This window comes from Ciconia boyciana, chromosome 2 (assembly GCF_034638445.1).
Source record: "Ciconia boyciana chromosome 2, ASM3463844v1, whole genome shotgun sequence".
NCBI lineage: Eukaryota > Metazoa > Chordata > Aves > Ciconiiformes > Ciconiidae > Ciconia > Ciconia boyciana.
The window spans coordinates 111,941,111-111,968,656 of record NC_132935.1 but is presented as its reverse complement, the minus strand read 5'-3'; the positions used below and the strand labels follow the sequence as shown (position 1 = coordinate 111,968,656).

The window sequence follows — 27,546 nt, the reverse complement described above, 5'->3', positions numbered from 1 at the left end:
TGTGTCTGATTCTCCTGCCGTTTGTGCTGCTGCATCAATAATACAATAATGTATTTTACTTCCTTAGCATGTAAGAGCGCTGTTCATTTTTGAAGGATGCAAGGAAGATTAATGCTTGTAATATTAATATTCATGATTAATTTCTGTTTCACGACTTTTGTTACTTTGCTGTATAATCTTTTTATCAAAAGAACCCTTTTGTATATGTATTGTTATTGTATTTATCAGTTAAGGGAACCATAATCAGGCATCAGATATTCTTAACAAGTTGAGGAGTGTCCAAGAAAAAACAGGTTTCTTTAAATCATCCTGAAGCCATATCCTGCATGGTGATAGTTTTTCTAGCTGTTTTATCTAGATAGATAAATAGGTGCTCACATGTACATCCCAAAGAAAGCCACCATATGTGTTAATAGTCTGTAGGTCTTAGCACCTTAAGGAACAGTACAGTCATGGAAAAAATGAGAGTTTCACCTTTTTCCTTGAAGGATCTGTGAAAGTTGAAAAAATGTCTTGCACCACTGTATGTAGCATATGATCTTGTAAAGAATGAGTCTTAAGTCCCAAGCCGTCAAAGATAAAGCCCCTATTTGAATCTAGATTTTCAGCCTTGCAAGTCTTTTACATGAAGGTGAAATTTATAAGTGTTTCTGTAGCAATTTTGTATTTTTATATCATAAATATATTTCTTTTGAAGTTCATTTTATTCTCATTTTCTTCCTTATATGTCACTTAGCTTTTAAGTGAGACTCAAAAGAGACTCAAATACTGAAAGAAAAATTAAAATATTCAACTGAACATGCCCACTGGTAATATAAATATTAACACAGAAAAGGAGTGTTGGTTGAATAATTGTTTTGAACAAGGTGAGAATACAAGAAATAACTAGAGTTAATATTTGATCCTCCTTGTGAAAGCAGATGGCTAAGGGATTTTAACTCTGCCTGTTATAAAAAATTTAACCACTTTTTAACTTGCAGTTATTAACAATGTTATGGAAAAGAGCAAAATTAATCTTTGAAGTTAATGTATCTGAATTACTGTGAGCTTCATAGCAGTTGATGTAAGTATCCTCCATAGTTTTTCTCATGACAAGCTAAGAGGAAATGATGAAACAACTGAGAATATGTATGATGAAATATATTACCCTTGGTTTGCCTTACACAAGTAAAACGTTAAGATCTTTGCTTAAAAGATTCTATGTGGACTTCCTTGCGTATAGTACTGGGAAAATAATATTGAAGCAATTTTTTAATTAAATTATTTTATTCTCTGAGGTTAGAAGACATAATCATATGAATTATTCTATTTGCTGTAGTTTGAATAAAGTCATGTAATAACCTATACTGGCTAAATAAATTTAAAATATAGTGACTTCTGTTGTTTTTATCCATCATCAAACAATGTTTTCTTTTTGTAACATGGGCAAATTTGATACTGTCTGCATATACAATAAATAATCCCAAAGTAGAATTGTAGCAATTAATGACAGAGAATTACATATATTCTGCATTGTATATATAATATCTGTATAGTTTTTCAAATTCAGTCTGCAAGAAAATACAAGTTTTTTAAAAAAAGATTATGTAGCAGAAGTTGATGCAGGAATCATTATAACGGATGGTACAAATCAGAGCAACCCTATCTTCTATTGACTTCAGTAGACTGCAGAGGTTTTTTTACTATTTCATGTTGTGTAATTTTTTCTTTCTTGCAAATAGGAGAGACTTTTCCTTTACCATTCTAAGTGTCAGGAGGAAAGATAAACATGTATGAACAGAAAAAAAAATCCTACATGAACATGTCACAAATAACAGCAGGACACTGCTAGTACTATTGTTGAGATAAGATTACAAAATGGTGACATGAGGTTTTCTTTTCAGTAACCAGTAGACAGACAAGAGAGGTTCCATCTTTAATCTACAAGATGATTGTATTTGGAATAAAATGAAATGGCATGAAAAGGTTATTACTGCAAGACAGAAGACTGTGCTTCTGATAAAATGCCACCCAAATGTTAATTTGATTCACAAAATCTCAAATGGTAACAGATAATATAGTAATAGAGTATTTCTAGCCTGGAAAGTAAGCCATATGGAAAAAAAAAGTTTAAAAATGGATCTACTGATGGCTGTCATCTTTTACATGATCCTCTTGATTCATCAGTTCCTTATGCTGAGCTAAGGTCGATACAAAGGGGATAGAGGACTCTATCACATCAGAAGGACCATGACCATTTGAGCAGTACAAGACAATGGAGGAGAAGGCCTTCAAGTTCTGTCTCTTTGTCCTCAGACTTTCTTTGTCTTTGATGATAATGGACATGAACATTACATTCTCCCAAAGGTTAGGATGCAGTAATCTTATATGTTTCCTTCGTAGTTTTTAGAATGCACATAAGGAGGAGTCAGTGAAGTTGTTTTTTTCAATTTCTTTTTGGGAATCCTAATAGTGGAACACATGAAACAGGAAATTACACAGTTCTTTTAAACAGTGTTGCTGATGTGGGAAAAGCCCCAGTCTTTGGCCAGATTCATCGCTTGGGGGTTGTTTTCTTCAAAAGAAAAGATGGAACTGAATATACCAATATAGGCTTAATAACTGTAGAAAATAATAAGAGTAATGACAATGCAGTGTTTTCAAGAAAATAATGTAGCTGAGAGGGAAAATCAACACTGTACTTATCGTGAAAGTGGAAAGGAAGCTTGACTGCGTCTTAAGCAATTCTATTAAAAGGGAATAGAAGTTAGACTCGTGATCCTCAAAGATACTGCAGGTTTTTCTTAGTTCATTCTGTAAAGAAGAGGGAGATGGAATTTTAGTCTAACAAAACAAACTCTCTTAAAAGTAATATAAGTCTGTCTTATCAGAATAAGAATTTAGAGACCCGGAACACAGGAAGGCATGAATTTTGTGGAGCCCTGAGTAGCTGCTAGAGAATCTGTATTTTTTTCTTTAACCAAATGCTGCCACTTTTAGGTACAGCCTTTCATTTGCCATCTAAAGAAGTGCTTATGCACCTGAGTGTGCTGTTGATTTCAAGTTCAAATAAGCATGTTTTCTTGCATTTAGGTCACAAATAGTCAATTAAATGCATAAAGAAAGCCTATGTAAGTAAGTTACAGAGAAAGGAGGCCAAACTTTCAATACTGTTTGATTAAGGGCATAACTGGAAAGATTCTAAATATGAGTTAAAACAAGCGATTATATTTTCCAATTCTGTCATTTGGAAAAAAATTCTGAATATCTCACTTGAATGTCTACCAAAACCAGCGTTAACGTTCCAAAAGAGAAACAACTAATGATTTGGTACAACGCCAAACAATTAGACCAGTGAACAGACATTCTTCCACCAGCATCTATTATCGGAAATATCTGGATTTCTAAATGTCAGCTAAATAGGCTCACCCCACAAGTTAAGAGAAAGCTGACCTGACCTTTTGACACCACCTGTTCAAGAATGGGAATTTATTAAGCATGCTATTCTACACAGATAAAAGGTTCACAAAATTTGACCTGGAAAGAATGGCTAAAGGAATTAGTTTTGTTTAGTCTAGAAAAGAGCAGACTGAGGGAGGATGTGATTGCAATCTTCCAGTATGTAAAAGAATGTTATAAAGATGCTAGTGGTTGGTTTTCTGCATCCAGTTGGGGAAAAGACAAGAATAAAGATGTTTAATACAAAGCAAAGATATTTAGATTATGTATTAGGAGAAAAAATTCTAACAATAAAAATAGAGAATATGGTGCAGACTACATAAGAAAATTGTCATCTTGTTAACTGGAAATTTTCAAGAATAGTTAGACCAACACCTGTCATTAATAGTCAAGCTTGCTAGTGTTGTTCACAGTGTAAGGTGAATAGGTAGATGTATTACATGATCAGTCTTTGCCCATCGTCTTTGCCCATCGTTCATTTCTATAGCTGATACATTTGGCAAGGCACTCTATTTTATTTCAGATTTGTTGTTACATTGGCTATGAAAATAATTGGTTAATGGGAGGCTTTCAATTTGTAGAGGATACTTCAATAACAAAATAAATCATTTTTAAAAATTCTGATTATGTGATAATTGTTAGAAGGATGGCAGAATAATAGGTAAGGAAATTATAAAGATTACTTATTGGCTTTGGATGCAGAATTCTATTAACAATAGCAGTGAGTTTGCTATTATGAATTTATTTTTCTCTGTTACTTGAGAATTTTGATATCCCATTGTTTCTGGTTGAATTTTGTTTCAAAATCTGGGACATTTTGTTATCTACATTGTTTCCTGGTTGAGGTTAATAACAAGGAACTGGAAATTGTGATGAATAGTCATGCCATACAGATATACACGGAGCTGAAGCATGGCATACCCACTTGAAAGGACAGAAATAACATCAAAATTATGGCATCTTTCCTGAATGTTTGTAAGAACTACTAAGACAGCATTTCATAGCGTGATCCATCACGAGCTCAAAAGCAACTGAGTAACAATGAAAAAAACCACTAGAGCATGTTATGTATAGGCCTTCAATACATATTGCAGATTAAAAGTGAAAGTGGCTGAAGGTTTTAATTCTCATTCTATGTTGGTACTAGTTGGTACTATGTTGGTACTATGTTGTCTGTTGGCGGTTGAAAGCATGACATGCTTGCAGCTCAGTTTCTTGTTTGATGTTGGATATAAGAGCTTAAAGATATGTTAGACTTGTAGTATCTTACTGATGCATTTATTCAGATGCATAAAATACAGAGTAGTGTCAAACATCAGGGCTTTCATTTTACAAATTAAAGAAATTACTTGAATTGTAGCTCGCTGTATTTCCAGATTTTCTGTGAAAGAACATTATAATATTTATCTCTCTTTTCCTCTTGAGTTTAGGAACTGATTATATTTTTTTTATTACATACATGTTTGGGGTTTTTTTTTCTAGGTGCTGCACAATGGACTTGTGATGGAAATGAATCATCCAACAGCTGGGAGGATAGCTGTTCCAGGTTAGATGTTTAATTCTTTTTTCCTAAATGGAGCTTGAAATTAAATGCTACATGACATCCTGAGTAGTTCTGGAACTCAGCTGAGGACATGACACATCTTCACGTTTCACTCAAATGAACAAAAGTTTAACCAGGAAGACATTTGTGCTCATATTCTTTCCGGTAGCAGAAAAATGGGTTAAAATGTGTGTCAGAATAGCTTCTGGTTTTCATCGGTCAATTGTCATAAAACATGAACATGGATTTGATAATATTTGCAAACTCCCACTGCTAGAAATATTACTGCTAAATCATCTACACGAATATGTGAATCTGTTTTTTATTTAGGTCTATTTTGCAAGTTACACAGGCTTCTTTTAGGGACATTTCTGTTAAAAAAGAAAAAGAAGAAAGAGGAGGGAAGTTCATACTGAAGGTTTCATCACACTATTTTGTTTAATGAGATTAGACATGAAGCTCTGCAATGATGAAGTCTTAAATAGCTATTTTGGATTTCCAAATAATACAAAAGTAATAACCTAGTCTCTCCTCTTTTAAGCTCTAAGTGGTTCGGGACTTGGAGCTGTTGTAGCTTTACTTCCATTAGAGTTAGTTATGGAATGGGGTTAGGTTCCTCTAGAGCCATCATGAAAATTTTCATTCAGATCCTCTGAATGTTGGCAAACAGTTGGCTCTGTTTTGACAACTGAGCCTTATCTGATAGTCTTCTAGCTATTGGGTCAACTTTTGCTGCTTCTCTATTCTTTTCTCTCTCCCAAGCCACATTGAGAATTGTTTCCTCCCTCATGCAAAGCACCATGTCATTTTTATTTTTATAACATCTTCTCCTTACATTGTGATTTTCTGTGCCAAATTCCATCCTCTGACACAGCATCCAGTTGTCATCAATTTCAGTTGACTTGAGCACATGTAGTGGTAAGAAGAATTTGACCCATAAAATTTATCTTAATTTGCACATCCTGGAATCACACTGGGATGCAGAAAGAATTATTTGAAAGAAATCAATCCCATATTAGATCATGTTTTCTGCATGAATAGAGGGGGTGTTTTGTGTATATGTATGTTTCATATTTGCTCTTTATCACAGTTTGCATTCCACATTTGGTCCCACTAGGCTTGGATGTTTGGTTGATTGTATTCAAAAATGCTTCTCTGATTTAGATGCACATATCTGGAAATAGTAATCCTTTTGTTTTAGTTTCTAACAGAAAATTAATCCTGGTTTATATATCCAAAATGAAAAGACTAATAAGGGTTTTGATTTAATTCTTTTTAAAGAAGTGGGCAGAAAAGCCTTGCAGATGGTAGAGAAAGTGCGTAAGGTTTTCATGTTGCATACAATGTATAATCTATCTTAGAGAAAGCGAATACTCCTTAAGGGGATAGGTTAAACTGCAAGAAGAGGAAGGAGATGAAAGGAATGTTCTAATGTCTGTCAGCAGCGATAGAATGTATTGGCAAGAGAGTCAGTTTTTACATAGGTAAGCCATAGTACTTCCCAAATCCTTAGTTATTTTTTATTTTATTAAACCAGTGACGCTGCACTAAACTAAAATAAATCATCTTACTCTCTAATGGTTTGCCATTTAGATGGGCTTCTATGAAGAGTTTCTTGTATTGAAGCAGATGGCTGAAATGGTTATTGGATATTTGAGCAGGAAAAGGAGAATTCCTTCCTTTCCTGGCATGGGAGGATAAGGAGGGGAGAGACAGGGGAGGGAAGGGTGAAGGACACTCATTCAGTGTGAGCAGAATGGACCTATTGATATCACTGGAAAGACAGTGCATTAGTCTGTCCCAAAATTAAAGTGCATAAATGAGTTTGGCCACTGTTGATGGTAGGTAATGGAAGTACCCTGGAATTGTCCTGGTCGATGATATATCTGAAGAGTACAGGGAAGAGTGTGCAGAGAAGACCTCTGGTAGATAAACTGTTTCTCAATGACTATTTAAAATAGTAACAACTTTTTTTTTTCAGTGTGATTATATTTGAATATATTCTATTTAGTAGAGAACAACTTTACTAAGCTCTCAGTTTATGGCTCAAGGTTGCTTAATAAAGATATTAATGTGAATGTTGAAACTGAATAGACTAAAGATGTTTCTCCTTACAGAGACTGGGGAGACTCTGATCCCAAAGTAAAAATGGGTGACTGTTACTTCTTAACCATATAAGCCAGATTTTGATGTGTCTGTTAGTAATTGAATTGGACATCACACTTGAGGCTCCTGACAGAGGTCAGACTTGTGCTGCCAAGTAAAGTTGTGAGTGCAGTGACATACACTTACTGAGTGAGAGCATACTGGCAGATTTCAGCTCTAAGTATCACGGTTGGCCTCTGTGTCTAGCATATTGGTTTGGAGTAGTCCTTCTCCAGGCATGTCCCCACTTTGAGAGTATAATATGTGCCACTGAGATATAATGTGTGCCAATAAGCACATTGTAAGTTACTGGTGGAGCTGGAGTGGGAGAAATCGCATTATAAAAAACATATTTCTATTCATTTGTGTTTTCAAAATGTGTATTGATGATAGGAGAGATACAGACCTTGTATTTTGATATCTCTTGCTTCAAATATTCATTCAAAAATGTCTTTGCACATATACACTGCTGTTACTATTAGCAAGATATCTTAGATTCAAGAATGGATGTGAAAAAGGGAGTTCATCATGTCTGACGTAAGAGTGACTGTATAAAAGATTGTAAGACCATTTTAAAGAAAAACGTGGTTCTGTGGTAGTTGAGTGATTTCATTAGGATAATGTTTCACATATACCATTCAGTATATTCATGTCGTGAAGTTATTCTAGAGCTGACTTGTTGTATACATATATATACACTTGACATATCATATATACAGAAGGTGCAATACTGTGAGAGATCCTTGCTTGAGTCCCAAAGGCCTGGCACTGTACTGCACTCATTCTTCACAGGACTGGTTCATCTGATTGCAGGGCTGTACTGATGAATCTCTTCCAGCTCTATATCTGAAGTCAGCTTAATCATCTTTAGTTTGGGGCAGGGCTCTGAAGGTGATCAGGAACTGGAGCACCTCAGCTGTGGAAAGGCAGCCTCAGGGGGGCCTGGCAGCAGCCCCCTCAGCATCTACGGGGAGGTTATCAACATGAAGAGCCAGGCACTTCACAGCAGTGCATGGTGGGAGGATGAGAGATGAGAGATTCAGACTGGATGTCGGGAAAATCTTTTTCATCATGACGACAGCCAGGCAGTGGAGCAGGTTGCCTAGAGAGGTTGTGCAGGCTTTGTTCTTGGAGGTTTTCGAGAAACAACTAGATAAAGCCATAAGCAACCTGGTCTGACCTCAGACCTGACCCTGATTTGAGCAAGAGCTTGGACTGGAGACCTCCTGAGGTCCTTCCCAACTTGGATTATGTGCTTATTCTGTGATTAACCTCAGTATCTTCTCACTCAGCTCTATTGTGCTTATCCCTTTCCATAGAGATCTGGAGGAGAAATGATATGGTTTTAAGAAAATGGGAAATGTAGTAAAGTACTTTTGAGGGCGAAAGTACTTTTGAGGGCAAAAAATGATAGGAGAGAGATGTTTTATAGAGTGCTAGATTGCAGATGATGCTGGATGGCACAGAGACAATACAGTTAAGTGAAGGGACAAAATTTCAAGAAGCTTTAGCGTCTGGGTTAGTCTTGAACTAGTTTGCCAAAGAGTAATGGACTTTTCCAAAGAGTGGTAGCATGTGGGTTTCTGGGAGCCACTGAGTAATTTATTCTGAGTTCCAATGTTGGAGCATAATGGATACCAACCATACTGATTATGTAGAAAAAGCTAATGGATGCAATGCAATCTTGCCCAAACCTTTTCCATTATCATCTATTTTATATGGTTTAGGAAACTCAAATAATAATATTCCAGCTTCTGCATTATCTACTGTCTAATGTTGACTTTTAAAAGCTGCCAGTTGTTTTTTATAGTCAAAAGAGTGTTTGTAATAAGATTTTTTTTTTTTTAAAGGAAAAAACACAATGCATTCACCTGTCCCTAACAAACCAACCTTTCCAGAATTTATTAACTAGCAGGAACCTCTGTGAAATAAACCTCATTTCTGACCCTTTCTAAGCCTTAGCAAATTGGGGATTTGGATATAAGCCTACACTTTGGAATCATCTCTCATCAAACAGGAAACAATATAACCGTAGAAATTGTGTAAAACACCTCTTCCAGACAAAACAACTATTCTTAGTTTTGATAATGGTTATATTGTATGTTCTCCTCATCCCCATTTCCTGAGTTGATAAACACTATTTCTGTCCTTTGGCCCATGATCTGCATCAAGGATGTCTTCATTGCTCAGAAAGGCCAATTTCATACCTGGCTTCGTGATTTCCTTCTGTGCTCTTGAGATAATGTGTTTGGGGGACTGCTCCAAGCTCAGTTAGGAAAGGCAGTACAGGATTCCTCCTTGGCATAGATTTCTTGGACTGAATTCAGGCAATCTATGTTAATTAATTAACCCACTCAGGAGAAATGTCCCTTTTTCCGGTCTTCGCCTGTCACTATGCATTACAAATATACTACTGAAACAGGAAAGACATTTTTTTCAGAGATAGGCTTTTCCTGTTGTATGATTCATTAAATGGTGTCATGGTTCCATGGAGACTAATTGCGATCAATCTCTTAGAAGAACGGTTTTAAGGAACAAGACGAAGAGGCAAGAAATCTCATAGGAATTCTTTACTGTGCCACAGATTTCTTCCTTAATCTTGGACAAATCACTCTCTGTGTCTCACCTTACTAATTGTTTGCAGTTTTTCAGATCTTAATAGCTGAAAAATACTTTGATTTCTAAGGGAAGGAAGTTCTTGGAAAAACCCTATGTATTATTTTAAATATGTATTCCTATTTATTATGTATGTATGTATTTATACTTATTTTCTCCATGTATGGGGAAGACCAGTTATAGTGGAAATAACAGTGAGATAGCTATGTGTTTGATCAGTACATTTCAATACAGGGAGCAGATACGGCTGTTAGTGATACATGCTATCTTTTTTTGATCGTTTAATGTAAGTGTAGGGGGGGAAGTGTCAGTAGGAATAGATATATGGCAGAGAAAAGTGACTTCTGCATGGGGGAAATTTGCAGGAAATTAAGGAAGTCTGTACTGCAATTCATCGTTTCCTGGAGCTAGGAGATCCCACAATATAGGAACAACAACAACAACAACAACTTAAAAAATCGCAACAATTTTTTTTTGCAAGAACCTCTGCTTGAACTTCTGATCCTGTCTGCTTCTCATCAGGCAGTTTTTTCATATGCGCGTGTGTGCGTGCATGCATGTGCGTAACTGATGTTGATTGAAAAATTTTAATTTCACTTCACTATTTATGGTACATTGGAGACAAACAGCTTCACCGGCATTACCGTTACCTCATTCGCCTTTTTTAGTCATCAGGGCTGACTGTTTATGTGTTTTACATTCACAGAGCTGATTTCAATTTTAAGGAATTCAGGACCATTACAGGAACTCAGCAGAAATGATGTATGACAGTTCACTTAGCTATCCTCAAAAAACTTTAAAAAATCTTAATAAATATATAAACAATATATTTGTGCTGATTGCAAAAGCAGAAAAGAGATGCTGGGAATGGCAAGGAATATGTTATAAGCTTCAGGATTATGTAGAAAAAGCTAGTCTTATGTTTTTAATGAATGATACTTTAATTTGGAATCTTTTAAGAATCCTTTTAAAGTAAAACATAAACAACAAACCTTTTCATATTTTTGCTCCTCTGTCATATGTTTCTGAGTATTTCTCTACTGTATATTTTAAAATTTGCTATACCTCCTGGAATGGTCTTAGTGCCACAGTTGATACTTTTAAAGTTAATGGTTTAAGGAAGAAAAGCCAGCTGTCTCTTGCCTAGTTCTGGGACTTCAGTTGTTGGGGGAAATTAAGAAATAGTGGAAGTCTTTTCCATCAGGCTCAGACTAACTGAGTAATGGTACCGACTGGGACCAACGGCGCTGTGTGTTACTCAGGCAGTGGCTCTCCAGGACTGTTGTTCTGGGTGTCTGAGCTGGACTCTCCTCTCAGCAGACCCTAGATTTTTCTGTCTTTCTTTAAGTTGTGGCAATCAAAGTTGGTTTTCTTGCCTCATGTGTTTCTTTCCAGGACCTGATGCTGCCATATTGGGAGGGGAAATAAAAATATTTCCGTGGACAAGTGGGGACATTTTCCTACTCTGTACATAATAAGTCAAGTTAAATGGTGGTTGAAGTTTTGCTGAATGTTGATCGGTAATTATACTTCTACTTACTGGAGAATATTTTCTTTATATTTTCCTCCATGTCCTAAGATATACTAGGATTCCCTTTAAACTGGACATAATAGTTTCTTACGGAGAGTAAACTAAACAGTATCACCTTTCTGTTACATAGGGTAAAATAAAAGTTGAAGTATTAACTAAATAGCCAAATAAACTCATTAATTTCCCACCAGTGGTGACAGTCCTAGAATTCAGCTTTGTTTAAAACTATCTTTTTTGTTCTGTTTAAATGTGTTTCCCACTTCTTTCTATGTAAGTAACAGTAACTTAGAAAGTACTTTCTTAACCTGTACTCTGTAACAAGCACAGCCAAGTGCTTACACAGTTCAGGGTGTGTGATTGTAAAGATATATCTGCATGCCTCGGGTGCATTGTAAAGCAGCCAAATTACTTCAACACCCATAAATTGTAAGTATATCTTTATGATCTTTAATAATTATTGGATAAGAAAAGGAATCTACTGTCAGCTAAAAAAGTTTGGTTTCATTAAATGTAAAAATATGTTTTAAACATTTAGATGATTTTACTTAATCCCTAGGATACTGAGTATACTAATCTTCATTTGTGTTTCCGCCATGTCGTCTTGACCCAAGCCCTGCCTCCCCATGAATGGAAAGAGTGTTTGGACTTAAACTGTTTTCTGTGAACCTAGAATGAACAATTTTATGGTCAGCAGTGGCCATTAGATCATGTAGTTTGCCTTCTTATGGTATTGGCCTTAGAATTTCATCAATTTACTCCTTTCATGTGTTTGACTACAGTTTGTCTTATTCAGAAGTCCTCAAGAGATGGAAAATTCATCAAATAACTGCCTCTTCCTTTAAATGCCCAATCAGGTTCATTGTTAAAAAAACCATGCCATGATTCTAATTCAATGTTACCTAGTTTTATAGAGCAACAGTATTTTTTTCATGTCTTTCATGAGCTTTAACTACTTCTGTTTTCTCCCCATGAAAGTACTTGCATGACAGAAGTCACATCTAGATGACTTTTTGACAAACTATGTAGGGAAATTTGCCCAGGTCTTTTCAGGTCCGTTGTGTAAGCAAAGTGCAGCAGCTTTGTAACTGTCTTTTTTATTGCAGTCTGTGTACTGCATATTTACAGGAAAAAACTGCAGTTGTATAAAGTACATCACAAACCTCCTGCCTGACTCTGGGCAAGTCCCTTAACCCATGAAGTTACATTTCTCACTTCTTCATCCAAAAAATTGAGATAATAGAACTCACAAGTAACTACAGAGCATAAATATGCTCTTTTTTTTCCCCAGTTATAATGACAATACGTGAAATTTGACGCTATGGGATTGGGTAGAAATAAGGGCCAAAATAAGGCTTATACAGTTAACTTTAGTGGTCAGTTGATTAAGAGCCTACCGCCAGTATACAACATGTACCTGTTGTAGGTTAGTAAATTTACCTATATTTAACTTTTTTATCTGTAACTCTTTAGTAGGGCATATTGAAGTTCTCTTAGTCACTGCAAACTTGCAATTATTTTTGCTCCTCTTGCTTGTACTTCCCACAGGTCTTTCTAGTAACGTTCTGCCCAGAAATTAATCCCATGTTGCATCAAAGTCTCTTTTAAGAAGATCAGTATTGCCTAACTTATAGATATGAGGTGTCTGCCCATGCAGTAAAAATTACATTGATCTTTTTAGCTGTCATGCTGCATTTCAAGCTCATGTCTAATTTGCTTGCCAATTTAATCCTGAAGACTGTGTCAGCATGACTATTTCTAGATATATACTTCCATTTAAGTGCCTGCGTTACAGATTATTTTTCTTCAGATACCTTTTTTTTCCTAGTATGAATAGAAAAGAGTGCAAAGTTTTTGATGCTGATTATCTCTCTAGATCCCTTTATGTGGTCAATGAAGACACAATTTAGTTGGGTAAATTTGAATACAACCACCTCTTCACCTATTCTAAAATTTGTGCCTGCTATTAGTGTTGATACATTCACCAGCAGATCTTCCTTGCATAAAAGCCCTGCTTCAAAACAAGCATGGCGATTTGGACCTGAGTCTTGAATATTCCAAATGATGCCTTAATAATTTGGGCTATCAAATATAAAGCATTGCTGCCACCTCTTTTGCCCCCTGCCGTTTTCCTAACTATTCTGGAGCTCTTTTGGGGTTCTGGGAGGGTGGGAAATTCCCAAGAGTTTTTCCAAATGTTTTATGACTACATGTGAATTTTTTTTTCCAGATTTTTTTTAGCTGATATTATTCACCAAATTTGATCCAAACTTGCAAATATTGTTTTGTTAAACTTTCTTTTTTTTTTTTTGGCAAATAAAACTAGCTTGTCCATCCTATCACTGTGTGCAAAATGTTTAAACCAAGACAGAACAGATGTGAACTAGCTTAATCTAAGGTCTATTGAAAACATTAGACATTGGGTCAAGACCCGATTAGAAAAATCTTACCAACACAGAGTCTCTTAAGGTATGGAACAAAGTCCCCTAAGAAGACATAGAATCCCTGTTTCTTTGGCTGAAACGAGACTGAACATAGCAGTAAATAAAAACAGTTTACACATATAAAAAACATATAATTGTTCTATTAAAAGGGATTGATAACTTAATTAATTTTATAATTTGGTGTCAGTTCATTGCTTTAAATTAAAGTTGTTTAGAGATTGTGCCTGTGGCAGGCCAGTAAAAAATTTATATTGATTTGTGTGTAAGTAGAGTGTTCCTCATGGGTTTTGAATGGATGCAGAGACGAAATGAGGCAGAGGCTTGCAGATTAGAACAAGCTTTTTAATATTCTTTGCAAGCTGTTTTTAGAAACATCACAAGGAACATAAAATCAGGCACATTTGTGAAGAGAGGCAGTACGATTTACAAACAAACATGTGGGGAAAACAAAATTTCAAAGCTGATCATGCACAAATACCCAATTCCAGTTGTCTAACTTGCACATATTGAAAGCACAACTGCATGCACCCATCTGCTATTTCCAGCCCATGAACACAGGCATACTTATACAAGCTTGTATAAACTCACAGCAATTTGTAGTATTCTAAAGAAATTACAAGATTAGTGCTAAAAAATTAAGATGCATTGCTTTGACTATGAGATTTAGATTCCTATATGAGTAAATTTATGATGAAAACTGTCCTGTAATTTGCTGAGTTACATTTGGGAATTGCTTTCTCTTTCTTGAGGAACCGGGTAGTACAATTTTCAGCTGGAGTTGAGCTAGTGATTTTTCTTTTGAGTCAGGTTAAGTTCTGGTGATGCCATGCAGCCATTTCTTCCTAGCTTTACTGTCCATGCAGTATGTTTTTTCAGTGTCACCTGGTTTGAACCATTTTGGATTACTGAAATGGTCAGTGAACTTGTCTCCCTGGAAAACATACCTTTTAAAAATGGAAGAAATTCATATGATGGGGGCACACCTCAAATAGGGATTTCATATAGGGAGAATTGTTAGATTTCAGATCTCATTCCTCAGCCAGGACCTAACCGTCATCTGGGCTCCCAGCACAATCCTATGTCTTCTTCTCAGTCACCTGAATCTTAAGGGGTTGAGAAGCTAAAGTGAAACTGCTGGGGCACACTGCCCTGGAAACATCAGTGGTATCTGTGCTGTGCCAGGGATCGGAAGGAGTTGTGCTGATAGCAGAGAAATTAAAATAGGACTTAGAGCACACAGGACTACACTGCTGGAGAACAGGAGTCATTGTTCAGGCTCAAAGCTCACCTTAGGCAGCTGCAAAATCTAACAGCTTTGACCAAGAAACCAGTGGTTCACAGCAAACAGCATAGTGTCAGGGTGGAGAAGAGAAGTCTTGTACTGAAGGACCACGCTGATGAGAAAACATGGGGAAGGAGTTGAGGAAGGAGGTGATAGGAAGACTACAATGAACTGTGGCCTTGCAAGCACCAGCTGATGTAGACAGTTCTGCTCCCTAAATTAATCCTTGCTAGCTGATGTCAAAGGTTAGTCAAACCAGTATTCTGAATCTCAGAAGTTCTGTAGTACTTGTTACATTTCGGTTCTGGTTAAGGTTCAGTGAAAGCTTCTAAATAATAGGTCAAATTGAATTCCAGTCTGAGACAAAGTAATGATTACAAACTCTTTTGGTTTCATGCATGGTTTGTCTCTTGGGATATAAGTTTTTGTGGAAGTGCTTAGAATACTTCATTTAGAAAAACAGAAAGCTCTGCAAAGGAGATCAATTTCTATACAGTTCTATCAGGTATTTCCTTAATGATATAGTGAGTTATATACTTGATCATGTGAATGCACCACTTACTATTTTGTATGTGCAAGCCAGGTGTTTATGTGAATAAATGAAGTGTACAGTTCTGTTGTTTCCTTTTGTTGTGGTTTAACCCCAGCCAGCAACTGAGCACCACACAGCCACTTGCTCACTCCCCCTCAGTGGGATGGAGGAGAGAATCGGAAGAATAAAAGTGAGAAAACTCCTGGGTTGAGATAAAGACAGTTTAATAGGTAAAGCAAAAGCTGTGTGCACAAGCAAAGCAAAACAAGGAATTCATTTACTCCTTCCCATGGGCAGGCAGGCGTTCAGCCATCTCCAGGAAAGCAGGGTTCCATCATGCATAATGGTTACTTGGGAAGACAAACGCCATCACTCCGAACGTCCCCCCCTTCCTTCTTCTTTCCCCAGCTTTACATGCTGAGCATGTTGTCATATGGTATGGGATATCCCTTTGGTCAGCTGGGGTCAGCTGTCCCGGCTGTGTCCCCTCCCAGCTTCTTGTGCACCCCCAGCCTACTCACCGGTGGGGTGTGTGAGAAGCAGAGGCGGCCTTGACTCTGTGTAAGCACTGCTCAGCAGTAACAAAAACATCCCTGTGTTATCAACACTGCTTCCAGCACAAATGTAAAACATAGCCCCATACTAGCTACTATGAAGAAAATTAACTCTATCCCAGCCAAAACCAGCACACCTTTGAATATGCCTCCATTTTAAAATCTGGCCTTCACCTCCCAATGGGGAATAGTAAATTCGGGGATCAAATTTACAAATAGTAAACTTTAGGGATCAGTAAATTTGTCAAAGGAGGCTGTTTTGGCAAACATTCTAGTTTTCACATTTATTCATCCTTGGGAGAAGAGAGAAGATAAATATGGGGCATAGATTTTTGTGTTGGTAGTATTTACCTTTGCTACCTTCCTAGATTGCTAGAATAAGGGCTAGTGTTGTAATTCCTGAAAGGGAATTTTTATTTCCTTACTTCCTGACTACTCACAAATCAATGACCCCACTGTATGATTTAATAGTTGTTTTATCTCAAAACTGAACGCACAGTGTAATAGCCTACCCTTTGACTCCTCATTTTTGCTTGAATTTCCTGAGAAAAAAACATCACAAAATATTGACGTGTCCTTTTGCTCCTCATAGGTTCAGGTACCGTGCTCTAGTTTTCACCAGCTCTAAAAGAATGGTGTTGTGAGAATACATGGTTAAAGTGTAACTTTGGTATAGCTGCATGGCAGACTTAGATTGGAAGATACTTTTAACCTGTCCTTCAAGTACTTCTGCAATACTGACACTGTAGAGGAAACTACTGGGGGGAAAAAGGAGAAACTGGAGGAGTAGCTCAGAATTTAACAGAAAACCGTTGGTGCCTTCCTATGAAGCCATTCACCTTCTAAGAGCCATTATTCTGACCTGTTTTAAGTCTTTCAAAATGTTGGCTAGTGTGGAGATACCTTGGAACCTTCCTTCCAGTTGACTTTAAGAAAGCAAGCAATACCATGTTTACTACTTTAATATGACTTTTAGATTCTCACTGCTAGATGGTTCATCACTCAGAGCAGCATCACCCACCACCAACCTCCATGTGGCAATGCTACCATTTCCGTGAATTTGCATTTACTTTCAAGATTTTTGTCAGATGTTCTCAAGTCTCATTTTTTTGGGTTTTTTTAATTTTAATGAGGGAAGTTTGCAGTCAGTTGCTCTATTGCGAGGCATAGCATATGCCTCTGAAACTTTGAATTTTCAGATATTTTCAGGGATTGGTATTCTTTTTCCTAGGTGTACCCAGACGAGAATCAAAATGCTTCACTGAGTGTATTTAGAAACTGTCAGTCTTATCTGACTCTTGGAAACCAGTATTATACTGGGCACCAGTTCCAATGAAATATAATAATATCTTATACTCCTATAACATAATTATATATTACATGTGCATATCACATGTGAATGTACGTTATATACTGTTATAGAACATAACAATCTTGATATCCATGGAGGTTATTTGGTGTTAAACTGTAGTGAGAGAAGAATTAGGTAGTTTCAGAGCTATAATTTATAAGCAAAGGTGATTCGGAAAATTCAGAAATCTTAATATTTTGTGTTTAAAATATTAACTTTTTTTTTGCAAAGTGTTGTATGAAGGAAATTATTGTAAGTGAAAAGAAAGCTAAGCCCTGGTATCATATTGCATTTTTATCTGCTCATCTTTGAGCAGTATTTATGTGTAATTATAATTATCTGTGATATCAAAGGAAAAAAATGTTTATTTCTTTACAAAAAAGATTTCAAATATTGGCTACATTCAGGGAATTTACATGCTCTGATGATTCATGGCGATTACATTGTTGAAGATAAAGGCCTTAGAAAGTTGTGGATAATTTTTAAACTCAAGATGAATGAATTAAACAAATGTTGTCTTATTTACAGTAAAGCATGTCCTCAGTAGAAGTGCTCTGCTCTGTTTTGAAGACTTGAGTTCTGTTTTCAGGAGCTTTGTTATATAATTTTTCTAAATTTACTGTAATTAATGAGAAGTAATGATCAGTAATCAACTTAAACGTACCGTAAAATATGGAACCTAATATATGCAAGACAAAATTTAAGCATTCCAATTCATGGTACACTTTGTAGTACATTGACTGATAATTACACAGAGATACTAAGAGGATCCTTTTATAGAGGCTCTTTAAAAAGTCAAGAGGTAAGATCGAAAACTCAGTCATAATTTAGGAAATTTCTGTCTTCTAGTGCTTAATGTCTCTACTTGAAGAGTATTTAGTAATTCAAAATTTACTTTTATATTTAAGTAGTGTAGCCATCACTACCTTCTATCTTCTAAAAAGAAATAAATTCTGCTCCCAGTGACCAGAGCATTTGAACCACCACTTTGGGAAGGAAGGACTGCATATTGGTTTGCTCATCATACTGACATAATAGCTGATTTCCACTTCATTGCTGCTTTTAGCTACTTAACTAGCAATACTTATGGGCCAAAGACACCAATCCAGGCAGGAATGCGATTATACTTAATTCAGGAGTTGTTTCTGGGTGCAGATGTAATTGGTGTGCAACTCGCACAGCCTTTGAAAGACTTACAGCTTTTGATTATACGTTGGCTTCTTTCACAGGTCTCATACTTCCAGTCTTTCCTAAATACACAACTGTGAAATGTAATGACTGAGGCATGGTGGCAGAGAAAACAATTTTATCCTGAACTTTAAGATATAATGGATATAAAGTTCACTTGCTAGTGGTGTTCTCCCACTGGTAATGTTCAGCCTATAATAAAAACCAAGGTGATGGAATGGATTCACATCTATGTAGCTGTAAGAGAGCTATATAATAGGAAGAAAGGCAAATTATTTAGACAATGTACACTCGCCAGAGTACTTAACACTCTTATGTGACCACTCACCATATGGGATATGACATAAATTGTATTTTCTAATGCTATTGCATCTATTTGACAAAAATGAGAAAATATATCGAACTAGTTCTTCTTTCCTCGATACTCCTACTTCATAAGCCTAAAAGATGGATTTAAGCCATATATGTTGTGTATTGTGGTTATGTTATCTATATGATGCTGAAATTTATTTTGTCTATGTAATAAGCAGGTAAGTTTAAATGTATGCTTTTTTTCATATTCTGTTTTCTAATCTCGTGTATTAGAACTTACTGCCCCCACCTCCATCCAGGTTTCTTTGGCATATTTTTCTTCAGTAGCTTTAATTTGTCCCAGACACCTGTAATGTGGGCATATGCCCTCCATATATTTTATACTAAAGGAGATCTTGTGCAACAGCACATGGTCAGAGTGCCATAGACACTATCATTTTGGATTACAAGGAATTAATTAATTTAACATGAAGGGATATAATCCATACAGCTCTGTTGAGAGTTGCTTCCTTTATTAGGTAAACTAACAGTGCGCTAGGTGACGAACTGGCTGAACAGCAAGGCTCAAATGGTTGCAGTGAACGGGGCTACATCTGGCTGGTGACCAGTCACCAGCGGTGTTCCTTTAGGGTTCAATTCTAGGGCCAGTTCTGTTCAATCCTTTTATCAACGATCTGAATGCAGGAGTTGAATGCACCCTTAGCAAGTTTGCTGATGCTACTAAACTGGGAGGTGCTGTTGACTCCCTTGAGGGACAAGAGGCCTTGCAAGAGGGATCTGGATAGATGGGAGCATTGGGCAATCATCAATGGCATGAAATTGAACAAGAACAAATGCTGGATTCTGCAGCTGGGATGAAGTAATGCTGGACACAAGTATACATTGGGAGAGGAGTGGCTGGAGAGCAGCCCTGCAGAAAGGGGTCTGGGGGTGCTGGTTGACAGCAGGCTCACTATGAGTCAGCAGTGTGCCCTGGCAGCCAAGAGGGCAAACAGCATCCTGGGGTGCATCAAACACAGCTGTCGTGGTTTAACCCCAGTCAGCAACTAAGCACCACACAGCCACTCACTTGCCCTCCCGCCCACACCTGGTGGGATGTGGGAGAGAATTGGGAAAAAAAAAGTAAAATGGGCGGGTTGAGATAAAGACAGTTTAATAGGACAGCAGAGGAAGATAAATAATAATAATGATAAAAGAATGTACAAAACAAGTGATGCACAATGCAAGTGCTCACCACCTGCTGACCGATGCCTAGCCTGTCCCCGAGCAGCGATCGCTGCTCCCCGGCCAACTGCCCCCCAGTTTATATACTGAGCGTGACATCATATGGTATGGAATAGCCCTTTGGCCATTTGGGGTCAGCTGTCCTGGCTGTGCCCCCTCCCAGCTTCTTGTGCACCTGGCAGAGCATGGGAAGCTGAAAAGTCCTTAACTAGTATAAGCACTACTTAGCAATAACTAAAACATCAGTGTGCTATGAACATTATTCTCATACTAAATCCAAAACACAGCACTATACCAGCTATTAGGAAGAAAATTAACTCTATCCCAGCTGAAACCAGGACAACAGCATAACCAGCTGGCCAAAAGAGGTGATTATCCCACTGTATTTAGCGCTGGTGCAGCCTCACCTTGAGTACTGTGTGCAGTTCTGGGCCCCATAACTTAAAAAAAGATGTTAAGATACTTGAACATGTCCCGAGGAGGGCACCAAAGCTGGTGAAGGGCTGGAAGGCATGTCCTCTGAGGAGCGGCTGAGGACATGGGGCTTGTCTAGTTTGGAGAGAAGGAGGCCGAGGGGCGACCTCCCTGCTCTCTACAGCTTCCTGAGGAGGGGACGTGGAGAGGGAGGTGCTGATCTCTTCTCCCTGATACCCAGTGCCAGGACCCGTGGGAATGGCTCAAAGCTGCGTCCATCAGGAGAGGTTCAGACTTGACATGAGGAAACATTTCTTTACCGAGAGGGCGGTCAAAGCCTGGCACAGGCTTCCTGCAGAGGTGGTTGATGCCCCAAGCCTGTCAGTGTTGAAGAGGCATTTGGACAATGCCCTTCACACCATGCTTGCACTTTTGGTCAGCCCTGAAGTGGTCAGGCAGTTGGACTAGATGATCGTTGTAGCTCCCTTCCAGCTGAACTCTTCTCCTCTCCTCTCCTCTCCTCTCCTCTCCTCTCCTCTCTTCTCTTCTCTTCTCTTCTCTTCTCTTCTCTTCTCTTCTCTTCTCTTCTCTTCTCTTCTCTTCTCTTCTCTTCTCTTCTCTTCTCTTCTCTTCTCTTCTCTTCTCTTCTCCTCTCTTCTCCTCTCCTCTCCTCTCCTCTCCTCTCCTCTCCTCTCCTCTCCTCTCCTCTCCTCTCCTCTCCTCTCCTCTCCTCTCCTCTCCTCTTCCTACCTCCTCCTTTCCCTACCAGTACATGCTGAGGAAATCTCTGATGACATTGCTTCCCAGCCCTGCACTAGCAGAAGGCATTGAATGGGCAGTCATGTCCCATCCTAAGCATTGGCTCTGTCACATTGTGGGCAGGAGGCATGTACCTTCTGTTGGGGGGGAGAGCTGTGCATCATCTCGAGATAATTGGATGATCTGCACAAATTTGCAAAAAGCAAGTGTGAAGTGTGGTTTTAGAAAGTCTTCTGTGTTCATCCAGTTGAGCTGGGTTTCCAGAGGATGGCAAAACCCGGCAGCTCTGACACTAGCAAGGCTCAAAGATCAAGCCCTCAGTCTGAAGCAGGATGTGCTCCTCAACTAAATGGTTGCAAATCTTTTGGAGGTGAGCAATACCTGTTCATTTCCCCATGGATTTTTTTTTTTTTTTTTACTCCTTGTACTCATTTTTAGAAATGCCTGATCTGTTTCCTGTGGAAAAACAGGCTAAAACAAAAGAGCCTGGGTAGAACAGTACTCCCTTGGAGAGAAGGTCCATCTGGCCCAATACTCTTGTCTCCAAAGTGGCCAAGCATCAGTGTCTAGAGGAGAGCATATGGGCAGTGCAAGTCTTCTTCTGCCAGGGTCCTGGGGGTGCTCATAGGCTTTAATGGCTGGGACCGGCCTCCCGCGGGACCCCCACCCCGCCCGTCTCCTGCCAAGGGCCCAGGGGACGTGTCTCAGCTCAGCGTGGGGCCTTCGGTCCCTGCCTGAGCGATGGGGTAGGTGTGCCCGTCTCTGCCCCTGTCTCCTGGATGGGCCTGGGACCTGCCCTGCAGAGAGCTGCTCTCCTGGATGCAGCCCTCAGACCTAGGCCATGGCTTCTCATGCAGAACTCTAGGCATAACACAGCATAACTAGTCTGCTCTGTTCTCTTCTGTTCTGTTCTATTCTATTCTATTCCCTGTGCTCACCATGAGTTGAATAACGATGAGACTGTTATTTGCCTGAAATGCCAGGGGTTTTTCAGCTCCCAAAACACTTTCAGGGACACACAACACAAAGGTTACAAGTGGAAACAGGGTAATTATTTTACTGGTATTTTTCTGAATGTGTTTCAGAGCTGACGCTCACCAGCATTCACACAATGTGCATGTGTAGCCAGGAGCAGGCTGATGCGTTCTTCAGATTAGCTTAAAAAACATCCCTTGCAGTCTGGCAAAGGCAAGCCACAGAGCTACAGAAAGTGGCAGCAGGAACACAGGCCAAGCAGGCCCTGTTTCCTGAAGAGCGAGAACATGAAGCATGAGGATCAGGACCGACCACACAGAAGAAGAAGAGGAGGTGGGTGGGACCGTATGATATTTTCCAAAGCATGACAGGTAGTGAAGATAAGCATACTTTTTGCCTTCGAAAACTTGCTCCGCCACTGTGCTTCTTGGCCAGCGATGCATGAAAAGCGCTCTCGTGCCTGCCCTACACTTGTATTGCATGCAGGGAGAGCTGGAAAGTGGCAGCTCCTGACGGGGCAGCAAGCCTGGAGCCCTTCCAAGCACAGGCTGTTTGCACAAGCAAGAACCCCTGGGGAAATGGAGCCAAGGGACGAGCAGAGCTCGCTCCCACTCCAAACTTGCAGTGGGCAAGAGAGCCCGAGAGAGCCAGGGCACGAGTGGTGCCTTGGAGCTGCAAGAGCAGCAGGCAAGAAGGCAGCCGAAAGGGCCCAGAGGAGCCCTGACAAGGGGCTGTGCTCAATGCTACAGAGGACAAGCAGCAAGCCCTGGGAGCCACCCTGGGGGCCCACCCTGGCAGTCTAGAAAGCTTCCTCCCCCCGCATGCGGGGCACGAGGGCCACCTTCGTGGAGCATGAGCAGCAGGCACCTAGCCAAAATGGCCCAAAGGAGCCCTGGCAAGGGGCCGTGCTCAGTGCTGCAGAGGAAGGCAAAAAACCCCCAGAGACACTTGCTAGCCCACCTTGGGGGAAAAAAAGCCTTCCTCCCCCCAGCTGCAGAGCACGAGAGGCCATCTTCGTGGTGCACGTGGTGCATGAGCAGCAGGCAGCAAGCTAGCCAAAAGGGACCAGAGGAGCCCTGACATGTAAGTGGTCATGCTCAGTGCTGCAGAGGAAGGCAAAAAACCCCCGGGGACCAGTGCCAATCTTCCCCGGGGGAAAATTCCTTCCTGACCCCAGAGCTGGCGATCGGCTATTCCCTGAGCACGTGAGCAAGACCTGCCTCCTCCTCCCACAGGCTGCTCACGCCTGCCAGGAGATGCCCAAGCCCTATTCTCCCTCAACCTGGAGCCATCCCTGGGCCTTCTGAGAGTGGACAAAGGCTCTCGGCATGATTGACCTTGGGGGCAAGAATCCTTCCTGTGCCTGGCGGGACAGCAGTGGGTGCTCCAAAGCACTGGGACCCCTGGCAACATCTCTGCATCCCATTTCTTACAGCTGCTGCCCCTGGCTACACGGGGGATGAGGATGGCGAGCTCTGCAGCGCTCCTCAAGAAGGCATTGCCTTGGTTTTGCCACTGCTATCCAGCTGAAAAGGCCTGATAGCCTCGGGTACCTCCAGGGGTTGGTGGTTCTTCTCCTCATCTCCTGAGGGGCTTGTGTCTGTTCCCTGAAGGGAACAGCCTTCCCTGAAGGCTGAAGCAGGATTTCCATCCATCAGATGGGCTTTGAATTTGGCCCCACTGGGAGCTGGCCTTGCAGCAGCCTCGTCCAGCCTCTGGTCTTCCTCCCTCAGCCACCACCAAATAATTCCACTGGGTCCTCAAGGACTTTGTCTTGGATATCTTTGGGCCAGCTCTGGCAGTGGGACACAGGAGGATGCTCCCTTTTATCCTGCCCCGGGGCATTGTGACTGCTGCGTTGCCGGGTGGTGGCTGTGACATGGGCATGACAGGGCCCCCCATGCGCAGCCCCATCCGCCGCCCTTCCAGCCAGCATCGTTTGGAGGAAGGCCTTTGGGGTGCTGGCCCCGAGGCAGTGCCTGTGCCCAGGAGGCCCAGGGGGCTGTCCCTGCCCTTGGTGGCCATGCACTGGGCACAGCTGCTGTGCGTCCCTGACACCTCCTCTGCCACTCGGCTCCCAAGGACAAACCTCGTGCTGTTACTCATCTCTCAGGCCATGGCAGAAACCAACCCTGTAGCCCAGAGACCACCCCTATTAGCTGTCCCCTCTCTGTGCCAGAGCTAACGTCCATGAGGCCCTGCAGCCAGGAGGACCAAGGACTTGATCTGGCTGGACACAAACCCTTTTCCTGGGGCGTAAGGGGCATGATTTTGGCAGCCGCAGCGTGGAGGAAAGCCAAAGTGTAACCAGAGCCATAGGTTGGGATGGATGGTGCCAACAGACCGCCATGGAAATAAGACAGGCTTTGAAAAGCAAGCTAGTGGAGGTGACATGAGTGTGGTGGAAAGGTTGGTCATTTTCAGACCTAGAACATTTGAGTCCGTTCCCAAAGCACAGCCAGGCAAAGGACGACTCTTCCAAACCGCAAAAATAGCCCATTGCTGCTATCACCGTCACATCCCCTTGTCCCACTGAAACCAAGATGCACAGCTCCTCTGTTAAACATGCCCATTGGCCGTGTTTATACGGGATACAAAACGCACTTCAGCCCTGGGGTAAAACTTTCAGAGCTCATTTGTGACTTTAACCTTTCTGAGAGTTATTCACCTACCTCCATTTGTGGGAAGATATTCAGATCTTATCTAAATCCCTGGCAAGTCTCCTTTTCCTTTAGGATTTAGTATTTGGAGTACAGAAAGAGTAACGAAGGTACTGTTCTTGTCATTTTGTATGTTGGTGCCAAAATTGGTATGTACCTTCAGACTATGTAAATAAGGGCATTTATACCATAGACATTCATTTGGTCGTGGTGATGAGGTGAAAGAGGTGAAAGAAAGAGTTTTGGTTCCCTCTGCATGAACTTTGCAGAGATGTAGAGAGCATGCATGATTTCCTCACCATTCCTTACCAATGCACCAAGGGATATCTGCTACTATGCTGTTTATGGTGAGGTGGTCTTCTTGGAAAGAAGCCCTGAATTGTTTTGTGTTCTTGACCATATTTTTCCTCTCACTTCAATAGCTCTTTTCGTCCTTTGGCCTTCATCCTTGATACCTTTCTTGAAAGTGATGGCAGCCCTTTCAGCCTTTGTCTTGCTCTTTCCGGTCATCGTCTTCTTCTGTAGGCCCTCCATGCCCCTAATCAACTGTTGAGTCTTTGTCTGCCTTCATCCCAGACGGAATTTGTTTTTCTTGAACCCGAGGAATGAGAAATGTCCATAGTGGTACAGGTGAGTTCTCACCAGGGCTTTGCACAATGCTTACCTTCCTTGCCTGACACACAAGAAGGTATTTGCCTGTATCACATTCCTGGCTCTCAGTCACCGTGTGATCTGCTCATGTCTCCAGGAACTTTTGTCTACTCCGATGTTTCCAAACTGGAGCAGAAACTCATGGCGCTCCACCTGACATTGTGTTGCCTATTTCTACCCTGCAGTTCTTCACGCAGTGTTTATTGATGGAGCGGATATCTCTTCTGTCAGAGCTTCAGCTGGTAGGGAGGACGGGGGCTGTAGAACAATACTATGAGACAGAGCTTTTTGTGCCTCATGGATGCCATGAAATCCAGAATATGATTTCTGGATTTCTGGATAAGGAAACCTACATTTCTTGAATTATGGTTTTCTGAAATCTAATTTCAAAAGACCTGACCATGAACTTCACTCTTTCATACATCTGATGACAGCAAAGCATGAAGGCTGGAGCCTGAGAGGTTTGTTAAGGGGGCTTTCACCCATCGGTAGCCTGCTGGAGTCCAGCTCCATGCAGTCACAAGCAGCCTATCCAGCCCTCCATGGGCCGGCTGAAGTGGTCAGGCAGTTGGACTAGATGATCGTTGTAGCTCCCTTCCAACTCAACTATTCTGTTCTGTTCTGTTCTATTCTAATTTTAACACATCTTCATTTACATCTTCTTTATATCTTCTGTCTACCTGTGTGTCCACCCAGCTCCCTCCAAACTTATTTACTAGCAAGAAAGACCTTTTTCTTTCATCAATTTAATTCTCTCCTTCCATTCTAGCATTAGTATTATGGATATATTCTACGGACCATGTGATGTGGGTACCTGACAACAAGACAGCCTTTGTGAAATCTCTGTTGTATATTGGTTCTCTGATGTACACTAGAAATGGCTCCCTGAACTATGAAAGCATCCAGTCCGGGCTGGTTCATAGAGACAAAACGCATTATTATTTCCCCTACAGTCATAATGTGTCCAACACCAGCAGAGGTTAAGAAACTGGGTTTGTTTGGCAGATGTTTCTTGTTATTCTGCCAATTAAGTCAACAATAGGTATTCATAATCCTAGGGAGGCTTGGAGGTCATAGAAATTACAGGGCAGGCAGAATAGCTCATGCACAAATAGCTGAAAAAGAAAGCGATCTTTTGGGGATTTTTTCTTCTCCTTTTATTCTGCTTGTCCTAGGGGCTGTCACCAGTCAGTAACGTTGTGCATTGGCTTTACCCCTTGGTTCTGGCTGCAGTGTTTGAGGTCGTGAATGGCACAAACTCTTATTGTTGCAGGGGAGATGTTCTTCTGCAGTTTATCTTATGCTCAGCTTTCAGTGCTTTGTATAAGTATTAAAACATTTTTCTCAGCAACTAGTTTAAAATAAATGGTTGGAAGACTTGCATTCTTAAGAGAGAATGGGCAGCCTCCATGGATTAAAGACAGCAGTTTTTGTGAGGCAGCACGTGTTGTAATGCAGTCTTTTGTTACCTTACCAGTATAGAGAAATTAATTAGATTCTTAGTTTCTAGCCTCCTCAAGTATATCCTTGCTGAGCAAGACATGGAGCTGGCAGAGAGAAGCACTAATCTTAAGAGGAAAAACAGATTTGGAGAAATCATCAAAGAGCTAGTTTGTGTGCTTGTGGCTGGGATGTTAATGGTAATTGAAGGATCTTTGCAGGTAATTCTCTCAATAGAGTACCACTGGACTTTACAAATGTGGGGCACTCTCATTTTATTACCCCTTATGCAGTAAAGAACAGTGTGATCAACAGTCAGTTTGGTGAGATGGACAGCAAGAATAAAGCACTACTGAAAGACAAATAAAGCAAGAGCTTTAAAGAGAGAAAACAAGCAGCCATGAGGCAGTAACTTCACTACGAAAGCTGCATTTCCATACAAAAAATCCTTACTCAAGCATAATAGTACCAATATATACTGAATAAAGCA

General features: G+C 40.2%; 1 protein-coding gene across 10 annotated transcripts in view; it reads left to right on the top strand.

Annotated features, from left to right (window-relative positions):
- Positions 1 to 27,546, top strand: part of SUGCT (succinyl-CoA:glutarate-CoA transferase) — a 336,110-nt gene that overhangs the window by 274,043 nt on the left and 34,521 nt on the right. For all 10 annotated transcript variants that reach the window (XR_012041116.1, XR_012041117.1, XM_072853552.1 and 7 more), the window contains one exon: positions 4,921 to 4,984. Coding sequence is in view for 8 of the 10 variants with exons in the window: in XM_072853552.1 (XP_072709653.1) it covers positions 4,921 to 4,984 (64 nt within the window). In the remaining 2 variants the exon portion in view is untranslated. The remainder of the gene's footprint in view (positions 1 to 4,920; positions 4,985 to 27,546) is intronic.